Here is a 21,114-nt window from a genome sequence, read left to right as displayed (position 1 = left end):
TGACTCAAATGTAAATGGTTACACACCAAGAGAAGCTGAAACTTAAAGACATTCAGAATTATGACAAAAGTCATTATTCTTGGTGCTTCCAAGACTGTAAATAATGTAAATACCCCACAATGTAGTGATAGTATCTTCATATAAAATCAATTCAGTGCATGTATCTGTAATTCAGGTTTGGTCAGGAGGTTTCTACAATACAAACATTGGCATGATTTCACTTAAAATGTTCTGATTTACCAACCAAAAAGCTGTTTTGACTAGAACTAGTCAAATGCAAATGCAAGCATATTTTAACCTCTCAAAAACTTTTCTGTTACTGCCCAGCTTTCAAAGAGCACAATGAGACAACTGAACATTAAAAAACCATTGCTTTGATGAACTATTCCCTACTAATGTGCATAGGCCCAAGTACTTATGAATTATCCAAGTTTTATGCCTTGAGGCTTGAAACTTATTAGTCCAATTTAGTATTTCAGTCTCAGCTGGGGACGCCTTTGTTCTGCAAAAAAGTTCTCCAACTCCCTCATTATTTTTAAAAATATTGAAATTTTGAACCAAGATGGCATTAGGTCTAATGAAGGCAATACAAGGTGGAGGGTTGTTTTTCTTTTCATGCTAAGCTCACATAAAAATGGGCAAACAATGAGGCAGGGTATAAAACTGCATAATAAATATCCTAAAAAATATATGAAAAGGAAAGTTGTTGCATTTGATATTTACAAAGTTATTTCTTCATCAGAGAGTCCTAAACCATCTTGTCTTGAGCCCTTAACTTTGTACCTTTAACTAAGTAAATGGAACAAAAGATGGTGGAACTTCAGAAGTCCTATTTGTAGAATTTCCAACGCTTGATTTGATTTACAAGCTTCACGGCTTCAAAGAGAATAGGGAACAGACACCAGAATTGGAGTTCACAAAATAACATAAAAGACATTGTAGTGGCTAAATTGATCTATTCAGAAAAGGTAGAAGAAAGGTGATTGTGTCAAAGAGGAAAAGCCGATGCTCAAGGTGCTGTACACGTATTTCATAAGTAATTAACAGAACATTAAAACCCAAAGACCTCGTAAACTTTTGCAGTTATCCCAGCAAGGAAGATTCATACCTGTGGCAAGATAGATGATATGGAAAAGCATGTCCTTGCCCTGCACAACATCCACAACCACATGGGAAAATCGGCTGTTGTCCTCCATGAAGTAAGGAATTGGAATAACTGGTTGAACAACTTCATGCATTAGGAAGAATTTTTGTGCATCTTGAAGATTTCTCTCAGTCAGATTTACATACAAACCCTGGTCCATGGTGCCACACTGTAAAGACAGAAATGTAGCATGACTCTATGAGCCAACAATAACAATATTTACCCTCTGATTTAAAGCACAAGAAAATAAAAGCAAGAGCATATTTCATAATTTGACTTTCAGGTCCCATTTTGGTGCTAACCAGACTGTCCAGGGACTCAGGGAGCTCAGTTTTCCTGAGGCAATACTATGGAGGCTCCCTAATTCTAAACCATATGGAAGAGCACCAGACTGACCAGCACAAGTGGATTATGGAAGTATTTTGCTATATTCTATTTTCAAAGGGCAGGAAAGAGAAAAACTACCATTCAAAAAACAATTATTTTCTGACTAGTTTTCTTTATAATTTTCACAGACCTCAGTGCTAATGACATAACAAATTTTCAAAGGAAACCCCATGCCCTACCACAGCCAGGGGCTGACAGGAATCCCAGGTGACAGTACAACATGTAGTTCTAGAAGCTTCTTAGGACTCCATCTTAAGTAGCAAAAATGGACAGTGTAGAGGTCTATATAAATATTATCCACAGCAAAGACTTTTTTTCTTTAAAATTGACCATATTTTAAATATGAAAACTGTGCTCTTTTCTTACAGGAAAAATTCCACAAGCTGCATGGACAAGTTTCAAACACAAATAAACAAAGCAAAATAACTGGGAGTTAATTATAACATATTTGTGTTCAACTGAGGACACAAAAGAGAAATCTTCTTAATGCATGGGAATGTATAAACATTTACATGTTTACTCAGGCATAAATGCATCACAGAAGTAAAGCACTACTTCACAACACATCAAATATTTGGGTGAAATGAAAGGCATAACTAAGTCACCATTTTCATTCTGCTTTACTATGTCATAAACTATGCCATGAATTATAGCGCGAGCAAAACCATACCAGGGTTTTTTTTTATTATTACTATATTTTCAATCCAATATTGAGTGATTGTTCCAAATCCATAAATGTTAAAAAAGTCAAACAAATTATTTCATAATGGGAGATCAGATGACGAAGAATGATAAATTAGCAAACGGCAGGAAACAGTTACTTGCTTTGTATGTCAGACCAGTGAAAAGAATAAACCACACCAAAGAAGTTCTCTGGACCTATCAAGCAGGAAAAATTCCGAATAGCCGGAGTACATAAAATGCAAATGGTCCTTGGCCTTACAATATGACATTGCCTTGTCTAAAGAGAAAAGCAATGATCTCTGAAGAAAGTAATGCTCCTCAAAATTGGGACTCCAATAGTATTCTAAAATGGAAAACAATTAATTAATTAAAACCAGCATTGGAAATGTAATGTCTGATATTGCTATATCTACATAGCAGTAGTCTTCCTTCAAATTGCAGACTTCTCTGTGTTGCTACTGAGTAGGTGAATACTCAGAGGATAAATCTGCTTCTGGGACTATACAGAACTTCTGGGACTAAACAGAACTTCTGATCCTTTATCATAACTACTCTAACAAATAAAAGTCCTTTCTCAAAAGGAAACCAATGACTCATTCAATGAATATATCTCATCCATGTGAGATGTGTACTCTAAAGTCACAAAGTCAAGTCACAAAAAATGGTTAAATCTCTAAGCATTAAACCAGCTTCTAGTATGCATCACTGCTGCAGTTATGGAGCCAGAAATGTAGCAGAAAGTTACTCAAGGGAATAAAAAGCAGCATCAGCAAAAGAAGAGAAGTTGGACATTAGAGATACCTAGAGATCAGTTGACATCAATTGCCTTCAATATTGTGCTGTAAAGGGCCACATTACAGCTTTTAACACTAGCTCTGCCTTCAAAGCTGTTTGTGGCTCAGTGAGATATGATACAACTGTTGTCACTGTTCTTGTAAATTGGATGAAGTACCAGCTGCATTAAAATCAGGCAGGCCATCTAAGAAATAAATTTCAACACCTGTCTTGACTGGGACTTGGAGACGGGCACTAAGAGCACAGCAGAGACCTAAACTGTTTTTACACAGCCATCAGGCTGTCATCTTTCTTTGTAAGTACCATTCAGTTTGGGCCACTCTCACGATAATTAACACCACATTAATGCAAAGTTTGTAAGGAGAGTTTAATAAGTTTTATTGGATGTGCTTAGCTAGTAAGAAAGGTGATAGGATTTTTACATAAAAGCATTTTTTCAGGTATTCTCCTTCAAAAATTTAGCCTCTCTTGGACCCTCTTTCTATCACTATTTTGACAATACAAGTATTTCTACAAAAGGTGAAAAGCAGCATATAATATAGCCTGCTTGTGCAGGCTTCTGGCATACTTAGAGTCTTGGCTCATGACAAACATACTACTTGGAAAAGTAACATGGCTCTAGCCTGTAAACTCTGCCTTATTTTCCTTAATTTGCATAGATCAGGAAGTAATTAAAACTACCTACCATCCCCAATGGGTGATTCTTTCTCATGCTAGCAAAGATCTTATGACTCTTACAAGCTAGGGAAGGCTCTCCCAGGAGCAGAAGTGAACTTGTGTAATTGCATTGAGATTAAGTGAGGGTGAGAAGTGGATAGAGGTGACTACACTTAAACACCTTGATGAAAAGCTATTGTTGTTAATCACAACATTAATGCTGCTTTTCCTTCCATACCCCCTGCGAGAAGCACACTCATTAAAAATTGTCCTGGTAGGAATGGTGACTATGAAAAAGATGAAAACAATGCATGTGTGCTTACTGAAATACCCCTTCCTTTTTGCAGAATTCCTCTAAATGACCCACCTTAGACTAACTGGTTTTACACAATCAGACAGCTGCACGTTATTACACTCTCTGAGGCAAACAAGTTCAAATGAGGGGAAGAACATATCATAAATTCTTTTAATCTCACTCTTCAGGGAGTGTGAACCACCTTTCACATAAAAATATATAAAATTCTGACCACTCCTCCTTTACCGCCTCACTCTCACTTTCTTTTTTCTGCCAGACACTGTTCAATTTTTTAAGTCCTAATAGCACAAATACAATGAAAAAGAGATTAGTAGCTTGATCATACTTCAGACAGGAGTTAATGTCACCTTGACAGACAACCAGAGTGTTTTATTTTGACAGAAGATTGAAGTTAAGCCTTTTTTTCTCCAACCCTTCAAAGTACATCTGTTTTTCAACCCAAATATTTTTGTGAAAGGATAAAATTAAAATTAAATACATTGAAATAAGAGACTCTCCTAAGCACTTTTTTAAATTTAGGCTTTTTTAAGGTCTTAGGCTAAAATATAGTGAAAAACTGGATTTATAATTTATGAACCATACAGTACTGTGAGGAAAGCTCACATAAAATATTGTCCTTCTCCCACATACCCATACCTGAAAATTAGGGTTAGGATTGGGATATGGAAGCCAAGCAGAGCGAGAGTTCTCCTGGTATTTGAAAGGTCCATTAAAGGCCTGAGTTATGGCACTCAGATTGAAAACACACACTGCTGAGGCTGCTATGCTGTTCCTGCAAAAGAAATAAATACATTAACCTATGCAATAACACTAAGAAGTCAAATTGCTGAAAAATAAATAAAAAGGCAATAACTCTTCAATCCTTCAAGTAATTAATGAAGCAGACATGATCAGCCAGGAGATGATATCTCAAGATAATGATAAACGATGAGCTGATTTAGCATAGTCATTGCATTTAGAATATTTGTCAGCCTTACCAAGAAGCTGGTGTGGGGAAAAGCTTAGAACTTCCTACTTTGTGCTGCTGTTCTAATACCATGAGACACCTCTTTTCTAGGTACAAAGTTCAGGATGATATTATTCTCAGGGTCCAATGAAGTTTCTTCCATACAACAAATGACTACATAACATAAGTAAGGTTTTTCAATGTGTGGTATGTCTCTAGATCCTATGGAATGTCTGGACAGGACACGTCCACAAACAATCCTGTCTTCCAAGAGATGTTGTACAGCAATAAGAATGCAAGTTGCAGAAACCCATCAAGAGAAAACAACTTGGACTGCTTACAAGATATCATGTTAAAAAAATAAACATCAATATATGGCAGCTGGACAAAACACACAATTTCCTGGGTTTGCCTTGAAAATGTGATGTACAAGACAATAAAGTAATTCTGCATAGTGCAAAGAATATAATCTGAAAGCTATGAAAGCTCCTAATATGGAAAGCTGCATTATTCTTTTCCTCATTTTGAGATAATGGAATAGATAATGAAGGTGTCAATTGCACAGATTTCCTGTTGCAGCTAAAACTGCTGGCAACTGATCCCCACAGCATTCTTCTCTGATTTTTTTTCCCCACTATTTTTTTTTTTAAGCTTACCCTGGAATTTACACACGGATTAAGAAAACCTACTATAGAAACTCCATAATGATGGGAAAAAAACTCCAACTGAAAAAAGAGTTAGGATATACAGATTAAGTATCAGGACAAAAGAGCAATTTGTTTTCTTATGCTTGTCTCTCTTATTTCAAAGGAGGCCAAAAGGAAGCCCAAAACTTGAAGTTCCATGCTTACAAATTCTGCAGAATCAATCATCATTGGAGCTGATACATGCCTGCTTATATCACTAAATGCATCTCACTAATATTATTAACTGTACCAATATTTTCTTGAATTTCATGAAGTCCTATGAGGACATGAGACTCATGTTTATAGATTTTTTGGATAGTTTGAAAGAAACAAAATCAGCTTTTTATGAAGCAGTGGCTATAGTGGACTTGATAGTCAATGACATATAAAAAGTGCATGTTTGGCTGTCAGAGAAATGTTTCCATATTTCCCTCCACAAGTATATTGAAGTATACTAAAAAAGCATTAAGGTACAATAAATTAATTTTAATTATGAAGATATTGAGACTGAAGAATTATGAATGCCATTAAGTTATATCTGATGCTGTTTCATGAAAAGAAAGGAATGTGTTGTTCCCTGTCATAGGAAACCCTTGTGTTTCTCCACGGTCACTTGCAGGCCAGAAAGGTGGAGTTCCACAAACTATCTGTGAACAGGAGTCACCATGGGGAAGTAATCTCAGCTCTAAAATATTTAAAAAATACCTAAAAATTTAGTTATAACATTTGATGGCAGGCATTTAAACAGAGCAACTGAAAAACTGTACCCTCAAACCTTTATAAATAATTGGTTCCTCTTTGGACAGTTCATCTCTCTTGGACAGTCAGAACATTGGGCCACAGGGGAAGAAGAAAGTAGAGAAAAGGTTTAAAATACTGTCTACTTTCATGTGGCAAAGGTAGTTTTAACAATAGTAAGCCCATTTTCAGGAGAGCCAGGAAGCATGAGGAACATCATTCCTCTTCCCTGGCCAAAGCCCCATGGATTTTCTAGAGCAAAATTCCTCTGCTAAGACTTTTCATGGGAGGAACATGCCCAGGCTACTTTGACTTCTCAAGAAAGATCTAGTCGAAGCGAGTATGTGGATGCCACCTGACAAATACCTGTCATTTAGTATATCAACTAATTAGGAAAACAACAACAACAAGATCAAAAGTACCGATTGAAACAACAGCAAATTTTCTTATCCCCAGTAAGTCTCTGCTCTTCTCTTTACATAACAGTGTTTAGATTCCCTACATTATTCCATTGCAGAAACAGGCTGAGCTCATCATCCAATGTAATGGGTTAGGAATGCCACAGCCTGGTGCAACCATCTCATCACCAGTCTTGCTCACAACAGAGCTGCCAGCCCAGGGGTGAGCCTCAGTCTAGAAGATGCCTAAATGAGCTCAAATTCATGCTCAATGACTAGAATGCATAGGGATTATAATTTGCTGGCATTAATTTGTGAATGCTTCCAACTGGTTAATGGATATTTATTAAAGGTAGGCACCCCTGAACACAGGGGTGTTACCTATGGTTTAAGTGCCCAAGGACCTCTTAAAATCTAGACAAAACTGATTTACACATCAAGACAGTAGAAGAAGGTTGGAGGATCAGAACTCAAAATCAGAAATTATTCCAGTGGTCTGAACATTGGGCTGCACAGCCATAACACAGAGGCTGCTCTCACTGAGCATCATTTGAAACCAGTCATCATGTTTTAATTTAAAAAGGACATTTCTGAGATAAATGTCTCTTTTTTTCTATCTCATCCAACTTTTTAATATTTAACAAATTTGGATTTCTAAGACCAAATTGTACATTTTTTTCTTAATTTTACCTTATTGATATAACAGGTTTACTTAAAATTATGTTAAATTCTTGGTTTGGCCTTCAAATTCACATAAGGACATGTTAGAACTATATTAAAATACCTAAGAGCACCTCTTGTGCTGTTTTGGGTAAGACGAGTTCTCTCTGACATGGCCAAATTCCATCATGCCAAATTCATGATTGTGTCACATTGCAATTATAAATTATTTATTTCATAAATACATAATCATTTGCATATTACAATAATAAAAATAAAAGTTAATTACTTCCTAACAATAAGTGAAGAATACAGCAGAATAGTCTTAAACACAACTGGCTCCCTGCACTAAGGAAATAATAAGAATTTATTCCTTCTCTCGTGTTTTCAACAATTCATGTGGGAAACATTTGGAACTGATACTTATTCACAGAAAACAGTGGATTGGGCAAAACAACAGTTTAAATTTATGATGTTTACTTGGCATATGCAGAAGAGAGTAGCTCAGAAGTTCTAGGTTTTGTCATCACAAACAGCAAGAAAATAAAATACATCATTCAGTCTACTTACACATTCGTGGTAAAAATGCCATAGATCAAGTCCAGTTCTGGCAGGAAGAAAGTACTCTGAAGTTCATTGTAGTAAAATGGAATTTCTCCAGGGCGAGAGCAGTTCAGACGAGCTTTCATGAAGGTAGTCCAGGTATCCTCCAGCACAAACTTGCCACCAATATCATTTTTGCACACCCGAGCAGCACGAGAGAAAACTGTTTTCCCACAGTCATGTTCCACCGCGTTTTCCCGGAAGAAGAAATACGTAAAGTTCCCAATATCATAAGATGACACAAAATTTGGTTCTGAAAATAACAGAAGGAAAGATCATTCATTGCCTTCTTGTGATATATGCACTCATACTAACGTGGAAGTTGGATTTATCTTCAAGCATTATATTTAGATAAACACACTTTTTAATATCCTTTAGGGATGTGGCACCACAACATCTGAATTGACCAGCTCATGTCCAGCTGGAATTATGACATACATGATCATGACGTGCTGGGGTTGGCTGGGTAAATTTTTTAATTCTTTTCACAGTAGCAAGCATGGCACTGTGTTTCGGATTTATGCTGGAAACAATGCTGGTAATTCAGGGATGTTTTTGTTATTGCTGAGCAGCATTTACACAGAACCAAGGCCTTTTCCTTCTCACACCACCCCACCAGCACAAAAACCAGCTGAGCTGCCATCTGGGGTCAAACCATGGCATGTGGCCTGACAGGTTTTGCTCTAGGTGTTTATAGAACAAAACTGTGCTCAGCTCACTGTATTCCACCATCAAAAGTGTCTTGGAGGTTTCATTCTTCACATAAGAACATGGTGAATTCTTACAATGTAATTGCTTTATCTTTTAACTCTCTTTCTGCTTTGCCACCATGCCATTACTCCAGATGAGCAGGATAACGAGTGGTAATTGATGGTGAGTAAAAATGTGCTCAGGGGCTGTAATTAAAAGAAAAGAGAGCTACACAAGAATATGTGATTGTAAGATAACTGCATTTCAACCCTATCTGGCTTAATGCTTTTGTGAGCATTACAGACTTCTTATTTCTTATTAAAAAAATTATTGAAAACTAATCAAAAAAAACCAGTCAAAAACCCGATGGTGATGAAGGACAAATTAGAGAATATGTAAAAATAAATCTGTAAAACAACAGATGGCAATACTTCTTGAAAGGAAAGAAAAAAGGAACAGTGGGATACCAAAGACAATAAACATGTGGTCCATTTCCTGTAAGGATTACTAGAACTGAGGAAAGTCCATGACCTTAGAAGAGGCTGACAACTTGACAAGTTGTTAAAGGGAAGATAAATTTGATACATAGATTTGTGAAGAAGAGCCCCACTTGTGCAAGGAACCATTTTAGAACACTGATATCTCCGAAAAACAAGAAAACTTCTGTTTCTCATTTCCAAATTTTATTCTGAAGTGGAAAAATCAAATTTAAAAATTGCTCTAGAAACATCTGTTGTGAGGAAGTACTTCAAATAAAATTAATAGATTAACATTTTTTGACAGCACTATTGTACAGAAAAAGGCTGCTGTAATACAATGTAAGCATTTTACAGGAATATCTCAAACCTATCAGAACTTTGGAGGGGCACTAGAAAGGCAAGCTAGCTGGCACTGCCTCACAGCAGTCCAAACTGTCAGAAAACTCTTTTTCAAAGACAGACCAGATCCCAGCTAATGTGGCCTCTTGTGCTGCTTCCATCTCTATCTGCTGTGCTGAGAGTTCCCAGGGCAGGTTTTTGGCAGCAGTGATTATGAGCTGCCTCAGATGTATGAAGCTGAGCAGATCCAATAGTGCTCTCACCCCTCCCAGTAACTTTCACCCTCTATTTTATGAAGTGCTTCCTTGAGAGCAGTCTGGAACATACCACAATTTTTCCACATTCAGAGCTGCACAGGTATTTTGCTGGCAGATCACAACAATTTTAAGAACATGTTGGTGTCTTGAGCTTTCCTAAGTTGCATACTATCAGTGCATTTGTTTCTTTAAAAAAAGGAATGAAAAAGGCAAAATAGTTGGACAGGACTTATATATGCTAAGAAATAAAATTACACTGGCAATATACAAAGAACTAAACTATAAGTAATGTTAATCCTACTACAACCTTAAATCTTCATTCTGCATCTGCGTAAAACTTTCATTACAATAGGGATTTTGCTTCAAAGTCCTCCATAGCTTCAAAAACCTACTGTGCAAATACTCAAAATCAATTTTATCCACCCACAAAAAATATTTTGCACAAGCATTAAAAAAAGGAGGCCCTTCCTCGCCATCAGGCCTGAAGATATGTCTCACTGGAGGCCCAGTGATATCTACATTGGCATGACAGAATCTCACTGAACAGTTAAAAAAACCACTATTGGAATCATCCAGCATCAGGAATGATGAATTGCAAAAATAAAACAAACTTCACAAACTATAGGAGTAAAAATAATATAAAATGCATTCAGAATGTATTTAGAGCTCTTGAATATCCATGTCAACCTTTCAAAAGACAGTATTTTAAAGTTGCATTGATAACCATAATAGATGCATAAAAAATACCTAGTACTCATATTTCATGGTTTCAAAACTGAGAAACAATATATACAACTGCAAACACCTATACTTTATTGATTATGAACCAATGAAATTGTGACCTGCTGTTGAAACTTGTGAAAACTTCTTTCATTTGCATTAAATGCAATAATCTCAGAGTTACCTTAGGGAATTCAGTGGATACGGAAAGATTATCATGTCAGACTTTGTTTATTTCATTCTCTCTTTGGGAAAAACGAACAGGGTCACCTCAAAACTTCAAAGGAAAAAGTACATCTCAGCTAGGAAAAATCAGTTCTTATGAGTCCAACTATTGTGCTGTGAACTGCTATTTGTTTGACATGGAAGCTTTACCATGTAAGTTTTTAATGCAGCAAATGAAGTGAATCTCTTGTTTCATGCTGACTTTGCAAATAGCTCTTGGAAGGGCAAACACATCTCATTTCTGATTTATCAGATCACCATAACAAGAGCAAGGATTCTGGTGTGTGGCACGATACAGCTAGTACGAGAATGCCAACCTGTAATAATGTCACAAATATTGTATATGACCTCTAGAGGGTTTTTTATATACTCAATTTATGGACATGTCAGGCTGACTAGACTTTCCCAAATTAAATGGAACCAGTGTAATCAGGAAAGCAAGAAAATGACTGTCAATGTGACCCAAAACATAGCTCCAGTGTACATCACAGAGCAGTGATACACAGAGCACAAGAACAAGCACCAAAGGCACTGGGTGGCTAGTTAGTGCTGCCCCTGGGCAAACACACTACTCTGCTATTTCTGAAGTTTGCTCACTCAGCACAAATCCTGGGAATTTCTACCATTTCCTTCATAAAGCAGGGTGAGCACTGCCCAACAAGGATGCTTCCTCACAGACTCTTCTAAGTTGCTGCAGAAAACACAACTCAACTATATGAAGCCAAGATAGTGCTTCAATCAGAAATAATGTGATTGCATTTCTGAAGGTTGGAGACAAACCTACATTTTCTGGGGAACACAGTCTCTGTTATTAATGTGAAAGCACTTAACAGGAAGACACAATGATTCCCTTTAGATTATTCACCCTTTCCACCTGCCAAAGGTGTCATGCATAAGCTTATTTCCTTGGCCTTTTTTATTTAGTGGTGTGGATATAGTCTGAGGGGTAAAAGGATAAGAGGAACTGTACAGGAATTTTTCTGTGGATAGAAATGGGAAATAGGAGCATTAAAAGAGCTCCTTGAGAGCATCTGAGGTAGTCTTGGCCTCTTCTTGTTGTCTGAACTTAGAGCAAGAAAGTACACTTCTGCTCTTCAATCCATATAACTTCACTTCTGAAGCAATCTAACATGGCTTAATTTCTATAGTCAGTGGATGCTACTGCTCCCAGAGTTAACCAAATGACAGGAAATGATCTAACTTTCCTTAAGGAGGTAACAGCAATTAACCTTAAGGATTTAAAGGTCCAAAGCCTACTCTAAGCAAGTAAGAGCTGTGACTTCCACTGACTGTCCCTGCGAGATGTGACCACTCACATCTGAAGTGCAAGGCATTTGGAGACCCAATCCAAAGTGAAATTAACCCCAGAAATGTTAAAAGAAAGCTAAAATATTTTTTTTTCTGATTTAGACACAGATCATATTATATATGTATATATGCACACCATATACGACACACACACAAAGACATATGAATACATAATATATTCAAAATCTTAGGAGTCTACATACTGCTCTAATGTTGAATGACATCTCTCTGGAATTTGTTCACTGACCTCACTAGATCAATGAATCACAACATACTGTTGATCTCTAAAGATCCATTTCTTCCAAATAATTGTATTCAGCCAAATGCTTAATAGCATTAAACTCTAGAAAGATGCATTTGAGGATTTTTGAATAAACTTCACATTTCAGCTAGAAATGCTCTTCAAAAGGGACACTTAAAGCAATGGAAAGAATTTAAGCTTCAGATGTGCCAGTCTTTATTATTTCCTTTCATCTTATTAACATAATCAAAAAGTCCAGTAGCAGTTGCATTCTGCCATCTCTGGATATTCATTAAGTATATTCATTTAGTTGTGGCCCTTTGCAGCTGTTGGGAAAAAAAATACAGACCTTCCATTAGGCTGATCAAGGCATCACTGCTCATGAAGGTTTAGGGACAAATTTTATTGACAGAGTAAAATTTTCCTACACCATTATATGTCTCAAAAGTAATACATAACTTGTGGTCATCACAGCTATATCCATCCTCAGGAGCTGAACTGTAAAATGTTAAGTTCTGTAAGAAACTGCTGGGAATGGTTTATTAATAGCTATTTTTCCTCTGTTTCACAATTATCTATGATGCGTGCTAAAAATGCCAACCTGCCATAGAGTAGCTGGCTACCAAGCTATTTGGATTATTTCCTTTGCAATGCCTTAGCTCTCCATGATTTCTTTTACATTCTTTTCCTTTTGCTAAATTGAAAATTTTATAGGTATGGAAGAGCAAGGACAGCAAAATACACTAAAACTGGGTATCCCAGACATTTTTTTTCCAATCTTCTCTTATATTGCTGATAGATTTTATAATATAATTCAGCATAATCATAAAAGTGGATGCTCACTTATTACTTTTTTACTGATGTACTCTAATAAATTCTGAAATGCAATTATTTCTTTTCTGAAAAATTGTTTTCAAATATGGTATTACAAAATTCCTTGTTTTATTTCCTGTTGTTTATTTTAAATAAATCTCCTTCATTTTCAAGGTAAAGTGTTCTTACATCACATAATACTTTGCAATTTATTATATCATTTTGCTGATGTAAATTTGCCAGTGGCAAACTTAGTCACAGCCGCCATTCTGTACTCTAATCTAATACTGAAGTCCTCAAAAGTCACACCTGGAGTTTTAGTGGATTTTGTTACCTATATTCAGTAGACAGACACCTTGCAAAGCCGTGTATGCAAGGGCAGGGGGGTAAGTGAGAAAAATACATAGGGGTTTCATTAATTCATTCAAAATCTCTACAGATTTGGAGTATGGGGATCTAGCAAAAGATCCGGAAGTTTGGATAGTTATTTAAAATTGAATCCAGAATTCCAGACACAGAGGAATCTAGTGTTCTTTAAGGAGATTTTGCCAACCAGCTGTCTTGGTATGGAAAGAAAACCCAATTATGACAGCTTACCCATGTCTCTCCAAATCTTTTCACTGCCAATTTTTTTTTTCTTTTCTCTGTTCTAGTTTTGCAGGGAAGGAGACAAGTAAATTACTTTCCCTGCAGACTTGTTCATTTGGTTTGCATGGCCAAGCTTTGGTGAGGGGGCTACAGGGGTGGCTTCCATGAGAAGCTGTCAGAAGCTTTCCCCATGTCCAGCTCTGCCAATCCCTGGCAGTTCCAACAGATGGACATGCCACTGGCCAAGGCTGGGCCAATTAGAAATGGTGGTAACGCCTCTGTGATTACAGATTTAAGAAGGAAGAAGAGTTATTGTGCAGTTGTAGTTGTGGCCACAGAAGAGAGGAGTAAAAGAATGTGAGAGAAGCAGCCCTGTGGACACCAAGGTCAGCGGAGAGGCAGGGGCAGGAGGTGCTCCAGGTGCCAGAGCTGAGATTCCCCTCCAGCTGGAAGTGAAGACCGTGGTGAAACAGCTGTGCCCCTGCAGCCCATGGAGTTCCATGGGGATGCAGAAATCCACCTGCAGCCTGTGGAGGAGGCCCATGCTGGAGCAGGTGGATACCTGAGAGGAGGCTGTGACCCCATGGAAGGCCCATGGAAAGAGGAACCCATGCTGGAGCAGCCTGTCCTTGAAAGACCACACCCTGTGGAAGAGTGACCAAAATTTCAGCAGTTTGGAGAGGACTGTTGCTTGTGGGGTGGACTCACACTGGGGAAGTTCACGGAGAACTGTCTCCCATGGGAGACACGGTGCAGCAGGGAAATGACCCCTCTCCCTGAGCAAAGAGAGAAGCCATGGGTGATGAACTGGCCATAACCCCCATTCCCTGTCTCCCTGTGCCACTGGGGTAGGAGGTAGAGCTGGGAAGGAGGGAGGCATGGTGGGGAAGGTGGAGGTTTTAAGGTTTTCTTTTACTTTTCATTATCCTCCTCTGATTTTGTTAGCAATAAATTCAATTCGTATCTCTAATTTGAGCCTGTTTAGTTCATGATGACATTTGGTGAGTGATTGCTTCCCATCCTTAACTCATGAACGCTCTGTTATATTTTCTCTCCCCCATCCAGCTGTGGAGGGGAGTGACAGAGAGGCTTTGTTGGTGAGTGCCTGGAATACAGACAGCATCAATCCATTCCAACCTGCTCCTCTTTTCCTTTTTCTTTTTTTTTCCTTTTTTCTTCTCATATTAAAAAGGAAACCAATTTCATAATGATTCTCTTCCCCTTTCACCTTAAGGCTTGATATGTCTGCTGTTGAAATTCCATCTCTATCTCCAATATTTCTGTCACAGAATCACACAGAATCAGAGAATGAGTCAGGTTAGAAGGGTCATCTCACTCAGCCTCCCTGCTCAAGTCAGGTCATCCTAAAGTACATTGGTCAGGATTCTGTCTGGGCTGTTCTTGAATATCCCCAGTGAATGAAACTCCACAACCTCTCTGGGTCATGTGTTCCAGAGCACAGTTACTTGCACAGTAAAGACATTATTCCTCCTATTCAGATAACCTTTCAGTCCCCTCCTTTCTTTGACAAATGCTGGTTTTCATGTGTTCATGTTCCCTGAAATTTGAAATTTTCCACCTTCCCCTGACTGAGATGCATTTCAGTCCTAAATTCCTTCGTTCTCTCTGGGTCACTGTGCATCACAGTGTGTGCATTAATGAGGGCCACGCTCCTGTTTGTGCCTCTCTGCAGCTGGGAACAGATGATCTGCTTGCAGCATCCTCCTTCCTCATTCAGCCTCTCTGAGTGGCACCTGACATAAGCAGGCTGGATGAGATACAAAAGACCAAGCTCTGTCCTCAGTAACCTCCTCGTGTTTTTAATAAATGGTAGGTGTTTTGCCTACCTTTGCTGTTTTATCTAGGGTAGAAAAGGACTAAAAATATCCTAACTCCATGGGTAGGGCTTGTTGTCTACCATTTCAAACAGGTAAGGAAATGCTATGAAGGTGTTTTGTAATAACTTAGTCTGGCACAGGAAAAAAGAAATTAGGGGAGGCACCTCCACCTCACACTAGCTTACTGCTCTCCTACTCTATCACTGCCATCAAGCAGAAGATGTACGAATTTGAAATAAAAAACACAGCTTAACTGCTCAAATTTTTCCTCTGGTAACTGCTCCAGTGAAGAAGCCAAAGGACAGGTTTCAAAACCAGCAGGTATTTTCTCTCCTATTTTAGGATACTGGCAAAAATTAGGATATACACAAAAGAAAAGAACAAACCTTATGAGTGGCAGAACCAAAGTAATGTAATTATTTATTTTCTTGCAAAATAAGCAAAACTGGCAGAATGTGCTTTGCATATTTTCAGTCAGGACTCTTATCTGAAAGAGTACATTGCACATTCAAGCACAGACTGGTTTTGAGTTACATGAAATATTACATAATAAAGAAAAGCTTGCACTAGGTAATTACAAAGCTTTTCATTAAAACCCAGAAAAATGAAAGGATAACACTGAATTATTATAGCCATTTCCATTAATCCTTAAAAACAAAATTGAAAGAATTAATTTTTATTCTTAGATCATAAATTCTCTCTACACATCCTACTAGTAGCAAAAGTTATAATAAAAATCTGTTAACAAACAATAATAGGCATTGATTCAGAGCTGTATTAAACCCCACCAGCCAAACAACCTTTGTAAGAATTTTACTCTATTACTTGTGAAGATTAAAAGTATCTGCTCTGGATTAATAATCTTTTTATTAGTGTTTTTAAGAAAGTGATCTCAGAAGAACCACTTTACTGAGAGTATCTAATAACCAAATGCTTAGGACAGAAAAAGGAAAAATAATAATATTATGTCTAGCAGTAAAGCAGAACAATCCAAATATTCATCTCCTCAGATGAAAAGGCTTCTCATTTGGAAGAGATTATTTTATTTTATTTTTCAATTTTATTTTATTTTATTTTATTTTATTTTATTTTATTTTATTTTATTGCTACATCTGATCCAGGATTAAATTTTAATCATCTATCATCTGCCCACTGATGAAATGTTGTGACATTTAGAACACTGGTTTTATTTATTTAATATGTTCCAATAGCATCTACCCTTACATGTCTAGGGTAAAAAAAACAGCTGAAATAATTTCAAGATAATTGGACACCATGCAACTGTAAGGAAAAGCATTTAACAAATTATGAAACCAAATGTAGTAATGTTTCTTTGCATGATGAAACAGACAGGGATTTCCTTTTCTTTTTTGTAATGTTTTGCCCTTTTATTGGCTGAGGGAAGCAAACAGACATTACAGACTAAGGCCAACTTTCACACTGAGGTATCAGATAACATTTAGTGATTTAAAGAGGTGTATTGAAAGGAGAAATACCTTTACTAACTGTAAATGTTGGACTACAGAAAAGGTTTCTAAATTTAAACACTGAAGGCTTTTCATTGCCAATCTGGACACACCGCCACTGTGGACTGCAAATATAACTATTACATTTACTTCTGTTCTCTAGAGAAAACTGTGACAAATTCTGCCCCTGCTGCATTTTGCAGATCAACTCTACAGTAAAGTCTAATTAGAAGAATACTACATCAACTCCAGATATTATTTAAGCATTTTTATACTGACAGCTTAAAGACACTGAAACAGACAGCATGCCAGCTTAATGAAAGAATAATTTCTTTTTTATCATTTAATAATGTCCAAAGTAGACTGGTAAGGCAGACTGTTCTTCTTATGAAACACTAAAAGGGACATTTTAGAACATTCCAGCAACATGTTGCCCTTTACTGACCTGAGCAGCTGGCTGAAGTTCAGGGTCTTGCTGACTGCTTTGGTCAGGAGAAGAAATCAGTGGGAGAGATGTTTGCTTTAGACATAGCCCTCAGTGTGTGTTCTATCACCTCAAATTGTTTCTCTGAAGCACACAAACACTTGAACATGGATTCAGAGAGAGAGGGTAGGCAGCAGAACAGCACACCTTACAGAATAAATTACTGGCAAGCAGTCTTTCCATTTTCTTCATCTGTTTGTGCATATATACATTCCATGGGAGTAACTTCAGGCATTCCATTTTCCTTTACATGGGAGAAGTGATGGCCAAAATATGACATCATGGGAAGGAGAGTTTGGTTCTCTATTTCACATTTGGGGGCTTACTATCCTGCAGCCAGCAGGGCTGTTGGATGGGGAGAGAGCTGGTTTGCAGCTCTCTTTAACTCCTCTGGGTGATCGTGCTCCCTTTGAGAACAGTGACCTAGGTGCAAAGTACCAACAGGGTTGGCAAGAGGATCAAACAGGGGCTGTCTCTCCCTGCATTGTCACTTGATAAATTCCTTCCCAGCCCCTGCTGAACTAAGGTGAGTGCTACTACAGTGGCCCGGTGCTTCAGGGGCATCTCACCATGGAGACAAGCTGAATTTCTGCATGGTTACAACTGTGGTCAAAAAACTGCTCACTGCCTTTGGGCCAGCTGCATTTGATGTTCTCTACAGGAGCACCAGGAAGACAGAAATAGCATTGATAAACAGAACATCAATTTCTTTTCCTAGAAGCAGAGGGAAGTTCTGAAATAATTTTTAAAAAAAGGAACAGTTGATCTTATTCAGAGATATTCAAGAGCTGAATAATTACTACTGTAAATCTTAAAAGAGACTAAGTTCAATCAGTACCACCAGATGCTTCTTTCCTCCATCAATGCAGACAACATGACCATGCACGCTCTAAAATTTTCCAAAACAGGAAAAACTTTAGGGAAGTGTGCAGATATCTGTAACATTTGGTGAATGGTCATTTCTGCCAACAAAAATTTTCAAACCAGACAAAATTCAGGGAGTTAAATCCTGAAGCATGTTGTCTAGCAGGTGAACAAGCAGTATGTTCACAGAGCCTCAAAGATGGCTCCACAATAACTAGCTCCAGTTGGAAATAGGGATTTTATGTTGGCAGTGTTGCTGTGCTGTCCATCTAACTTTTTGGATTTGTGCCTGTTCAAAATCTTTGTGCTTCACATTAATTTACCTTTTCCCCTTCAGTTATGTTCTCACAGCATACTTCTGCAGCTTAATTTAAGACATATGCTGAATAATTAATACTTCAACTGAACTAACAAACTCTTTGTCCCCACAGATAACCGAGTCTTGAGTGCATCAAGAAAATGGTAATTCAGAAATGAAAGTTCCCTGATTTCTCAAAAAATCTTCTAACATTAAGCAACTGATCATAATGATGCTCAGTGAATAGCTGCTAACTTATGTACTTGGCTGATCTGCATTGCTTCCAGGCCTATCAAGCCCCCAGCAGAAGGCAGGATCCGACAATAAATATGTGAATATGGCTGAACCAGACCAAATGGGAAACTCAGTCAACAACGTAAATGTATTTTATTTGGTGAAATCTGGGATTCCAGAGGCTGAAATCACATCATGGTAATACAGGATCTCACCCAAGCCACCTGACACATCAACTCCATTTTCTCCTCCAACACTGTATCATTGTTCCTGTGATTACAGACCTTCTGACAAGATTAGGAACAAGTTTTCTCCTGTGATGAAGATTCAGAGCTTTGCAAATCAAGATCCTTCACCAAAAGGTACAGTAAACAACAAGAGCAGACTGCCTCAGCATATAGGCATGTCCTTTTTGCCTGACTGATGGGATTGAAGATCTCCGAATTTGCTGTGCAAGCCACTAAAATCAACAACGTCTTTACTGCATAGCAATAAAACACAGAACAAGATAATCAGCTGTGTTTCAGAGCACAGCCATCACCCCCAGAGATGATTTGATTTGGTCCAACATGATTCACAGAGCAGAAAATCTAAGTGAGAAAAAACAGGGTGCTTCTGAGGAAAACTTAGAATTGGAAATACTGACAGATGCATGCACATGAGCACCTCAAATGAGGCTGAATTACAGTAACTGTGAGCTACAGATGCATAACAGATATTGACTAGGGAGCTTCCATTCCTGTTGATGCCTTACTTTTCTTGCAGGATTATCGATCTGTGTTACTTTCTCAGTGAAAGCAGCAAAATCTTCCCTTCAATCCAAGTACTGAAAAACTAATGCAGCTTCTTGGCACTGAATCATAAAAGCACGCAAATTGACATAAAAGCAGATGAATCCCCGAGTCAAGGAGATGAATCCCTCACTCCTAGATACCCAAGAAAATAATAACCCCTCCCTTTAATACAGTTGACTGGGCTGCTTTCAGGCTTTTATTGGACTTACTTTATCTGGCTCCAATTACGAAACTCATCTTGTTCTTCCTCCTCAAAGATAAAAGCTACAGTTTCCTGGTAACTTAATTATAAACAGTTTTGAGTCAGAAGAATGAACTCTAGCGGAGAATGTATAAGTACATCTGAAGCTTTTAATAGACAAAATGTGAATACAGTGAATATGATTAATTAGAGAAACCTAGAGGGAATTTTAGCATGCCTTTGGCATAAAAATATCCAGTTAAGATGCAAATTCTGTGTGAAGACTTTTTCCCCATTGACAAAAGCACGCAGGTATGGCACAGCAATTAGTTCCAATACCAAGCTGAGTGGACAAAGGGTTCCTGACCAGGGATATACATACAATGACTTCATTGTTCCCCTCACTTCTTTTGCACTGCCATAATTGTTATGTTGCACACAATTTAGGACTTTTTTTGTTGTTGATAATTAACATTCTAAAATCATCCAGCCTTTAGAAAAGGTCACAAATTTCTGTGAGCTACCTCTGATGGGTTCACTGTTCAAATAAAATATAACCAGTCATAAAACCACAATTCAGCATTCACATTACATGAGAACAGATATTTTCTAAATAAAATCTGTTACTTGCAGCTGACCAAATGTTCTGAAGCTAGAATGATTTACATTTGTATTTAACTTCCAACATGAGACTCAGCCCATCATAACATGAAATGTACTAGGAATAGTGACTGTTGTGTCACGTAACATGCATTATGATTTTTATTTTTTTTCTTCTGGAATGGGCATGGGCAAACTATAATATACATAATTTCACACTTTATGTTTAATAATATTTTTCATTTTAGAAGAAGCTATTTCCTTTCTTTGTAATAAACAAAGCAGCATCTTGGTCTGTCACATCTCGGGAATCCCTGCCTGTTTGCAGCTTCTCCCAGCTGGAAACCCTCATCATGTGATTAACATCCATGAAACAAAATTGACAGCTAAACACAATTTTATGATATGTTCTGTAAACTATTCCCTATCCTTTAGCTATAATAAGCGTCAAAAATGTCAGTCTGCCACCTAAGCAGCTTGAAAGCTGAACTTTTTCCGCTTGTCAAGGCTGGGACCTGCAGGGAAAGCCAGAATTCAGTCCATTCTAAACTGTTTATTTTCTGCCTTAGGTTTTTGAGGGACTCAGAAAAGAATGCTCAATGCAAGCTGCTGCTCAAAGCTGACTCAGCATTACCATGTAAGAGCACTGTATGTGCATCTCATCCCTGTGTCTGCAAAAAT

At 37.7% G+C, this 21,114-nt stretch overlaps 1 protein-coding gene across 7 annotated transcripts in view; it reads right to left on the bottom strand.

Annotated features, from left to right (window-relative positions):
* SEMA5A (semaphorin 5A) overlaps window positions 1–21,114 on the bottom strand; it is a 323,210-nt gene that overhangs the window by 114,442 nt on the left and 187,654 nt on the right. For all 7 annotated transcript variants that reach the window (XM_005484272.4, XM_005484273.4, XM_026791761.2 and 4 more), the window contains 3 exons: window positions 7,982–8,267; window positions 4,620–4,755; window positions 1,109–1,313 (listed from right to left, as the gene is read on the bottom strand). In XM_005484272.4, the coding sequence (XP_005484329.2) occupies window positions 1,109–1,313; window positions 4,620–4,755; window positions 7,982–8,267 (627 nt within the window). The remainder of the gene's footprint in view (window positions 1–1,108; window positions 1,314–4,619; window positions 4,756–7,981; window positions 8,268–21,114) is intronic.

This window comes from Zonotrichia albicollis, chromosome 1, assembly GCF_047830755.1.
Source record: "Zonotrichia albicollis isolate bZonAlb1 chromosome 1, bZonAlb1.hap1, whole genome shotgun sequence".
NCBI classification, from domain to species: Eukaryota; Metazoa; Chordata; class Aves; order Passeriformes; family Passerellidae; genus Zonotrichia; species Zonotrichia albicollis.
Note: the sequence above shows the minus strand (reverse complement) of the source record. Positions and strands in the feature narration are given on the sequence as shown.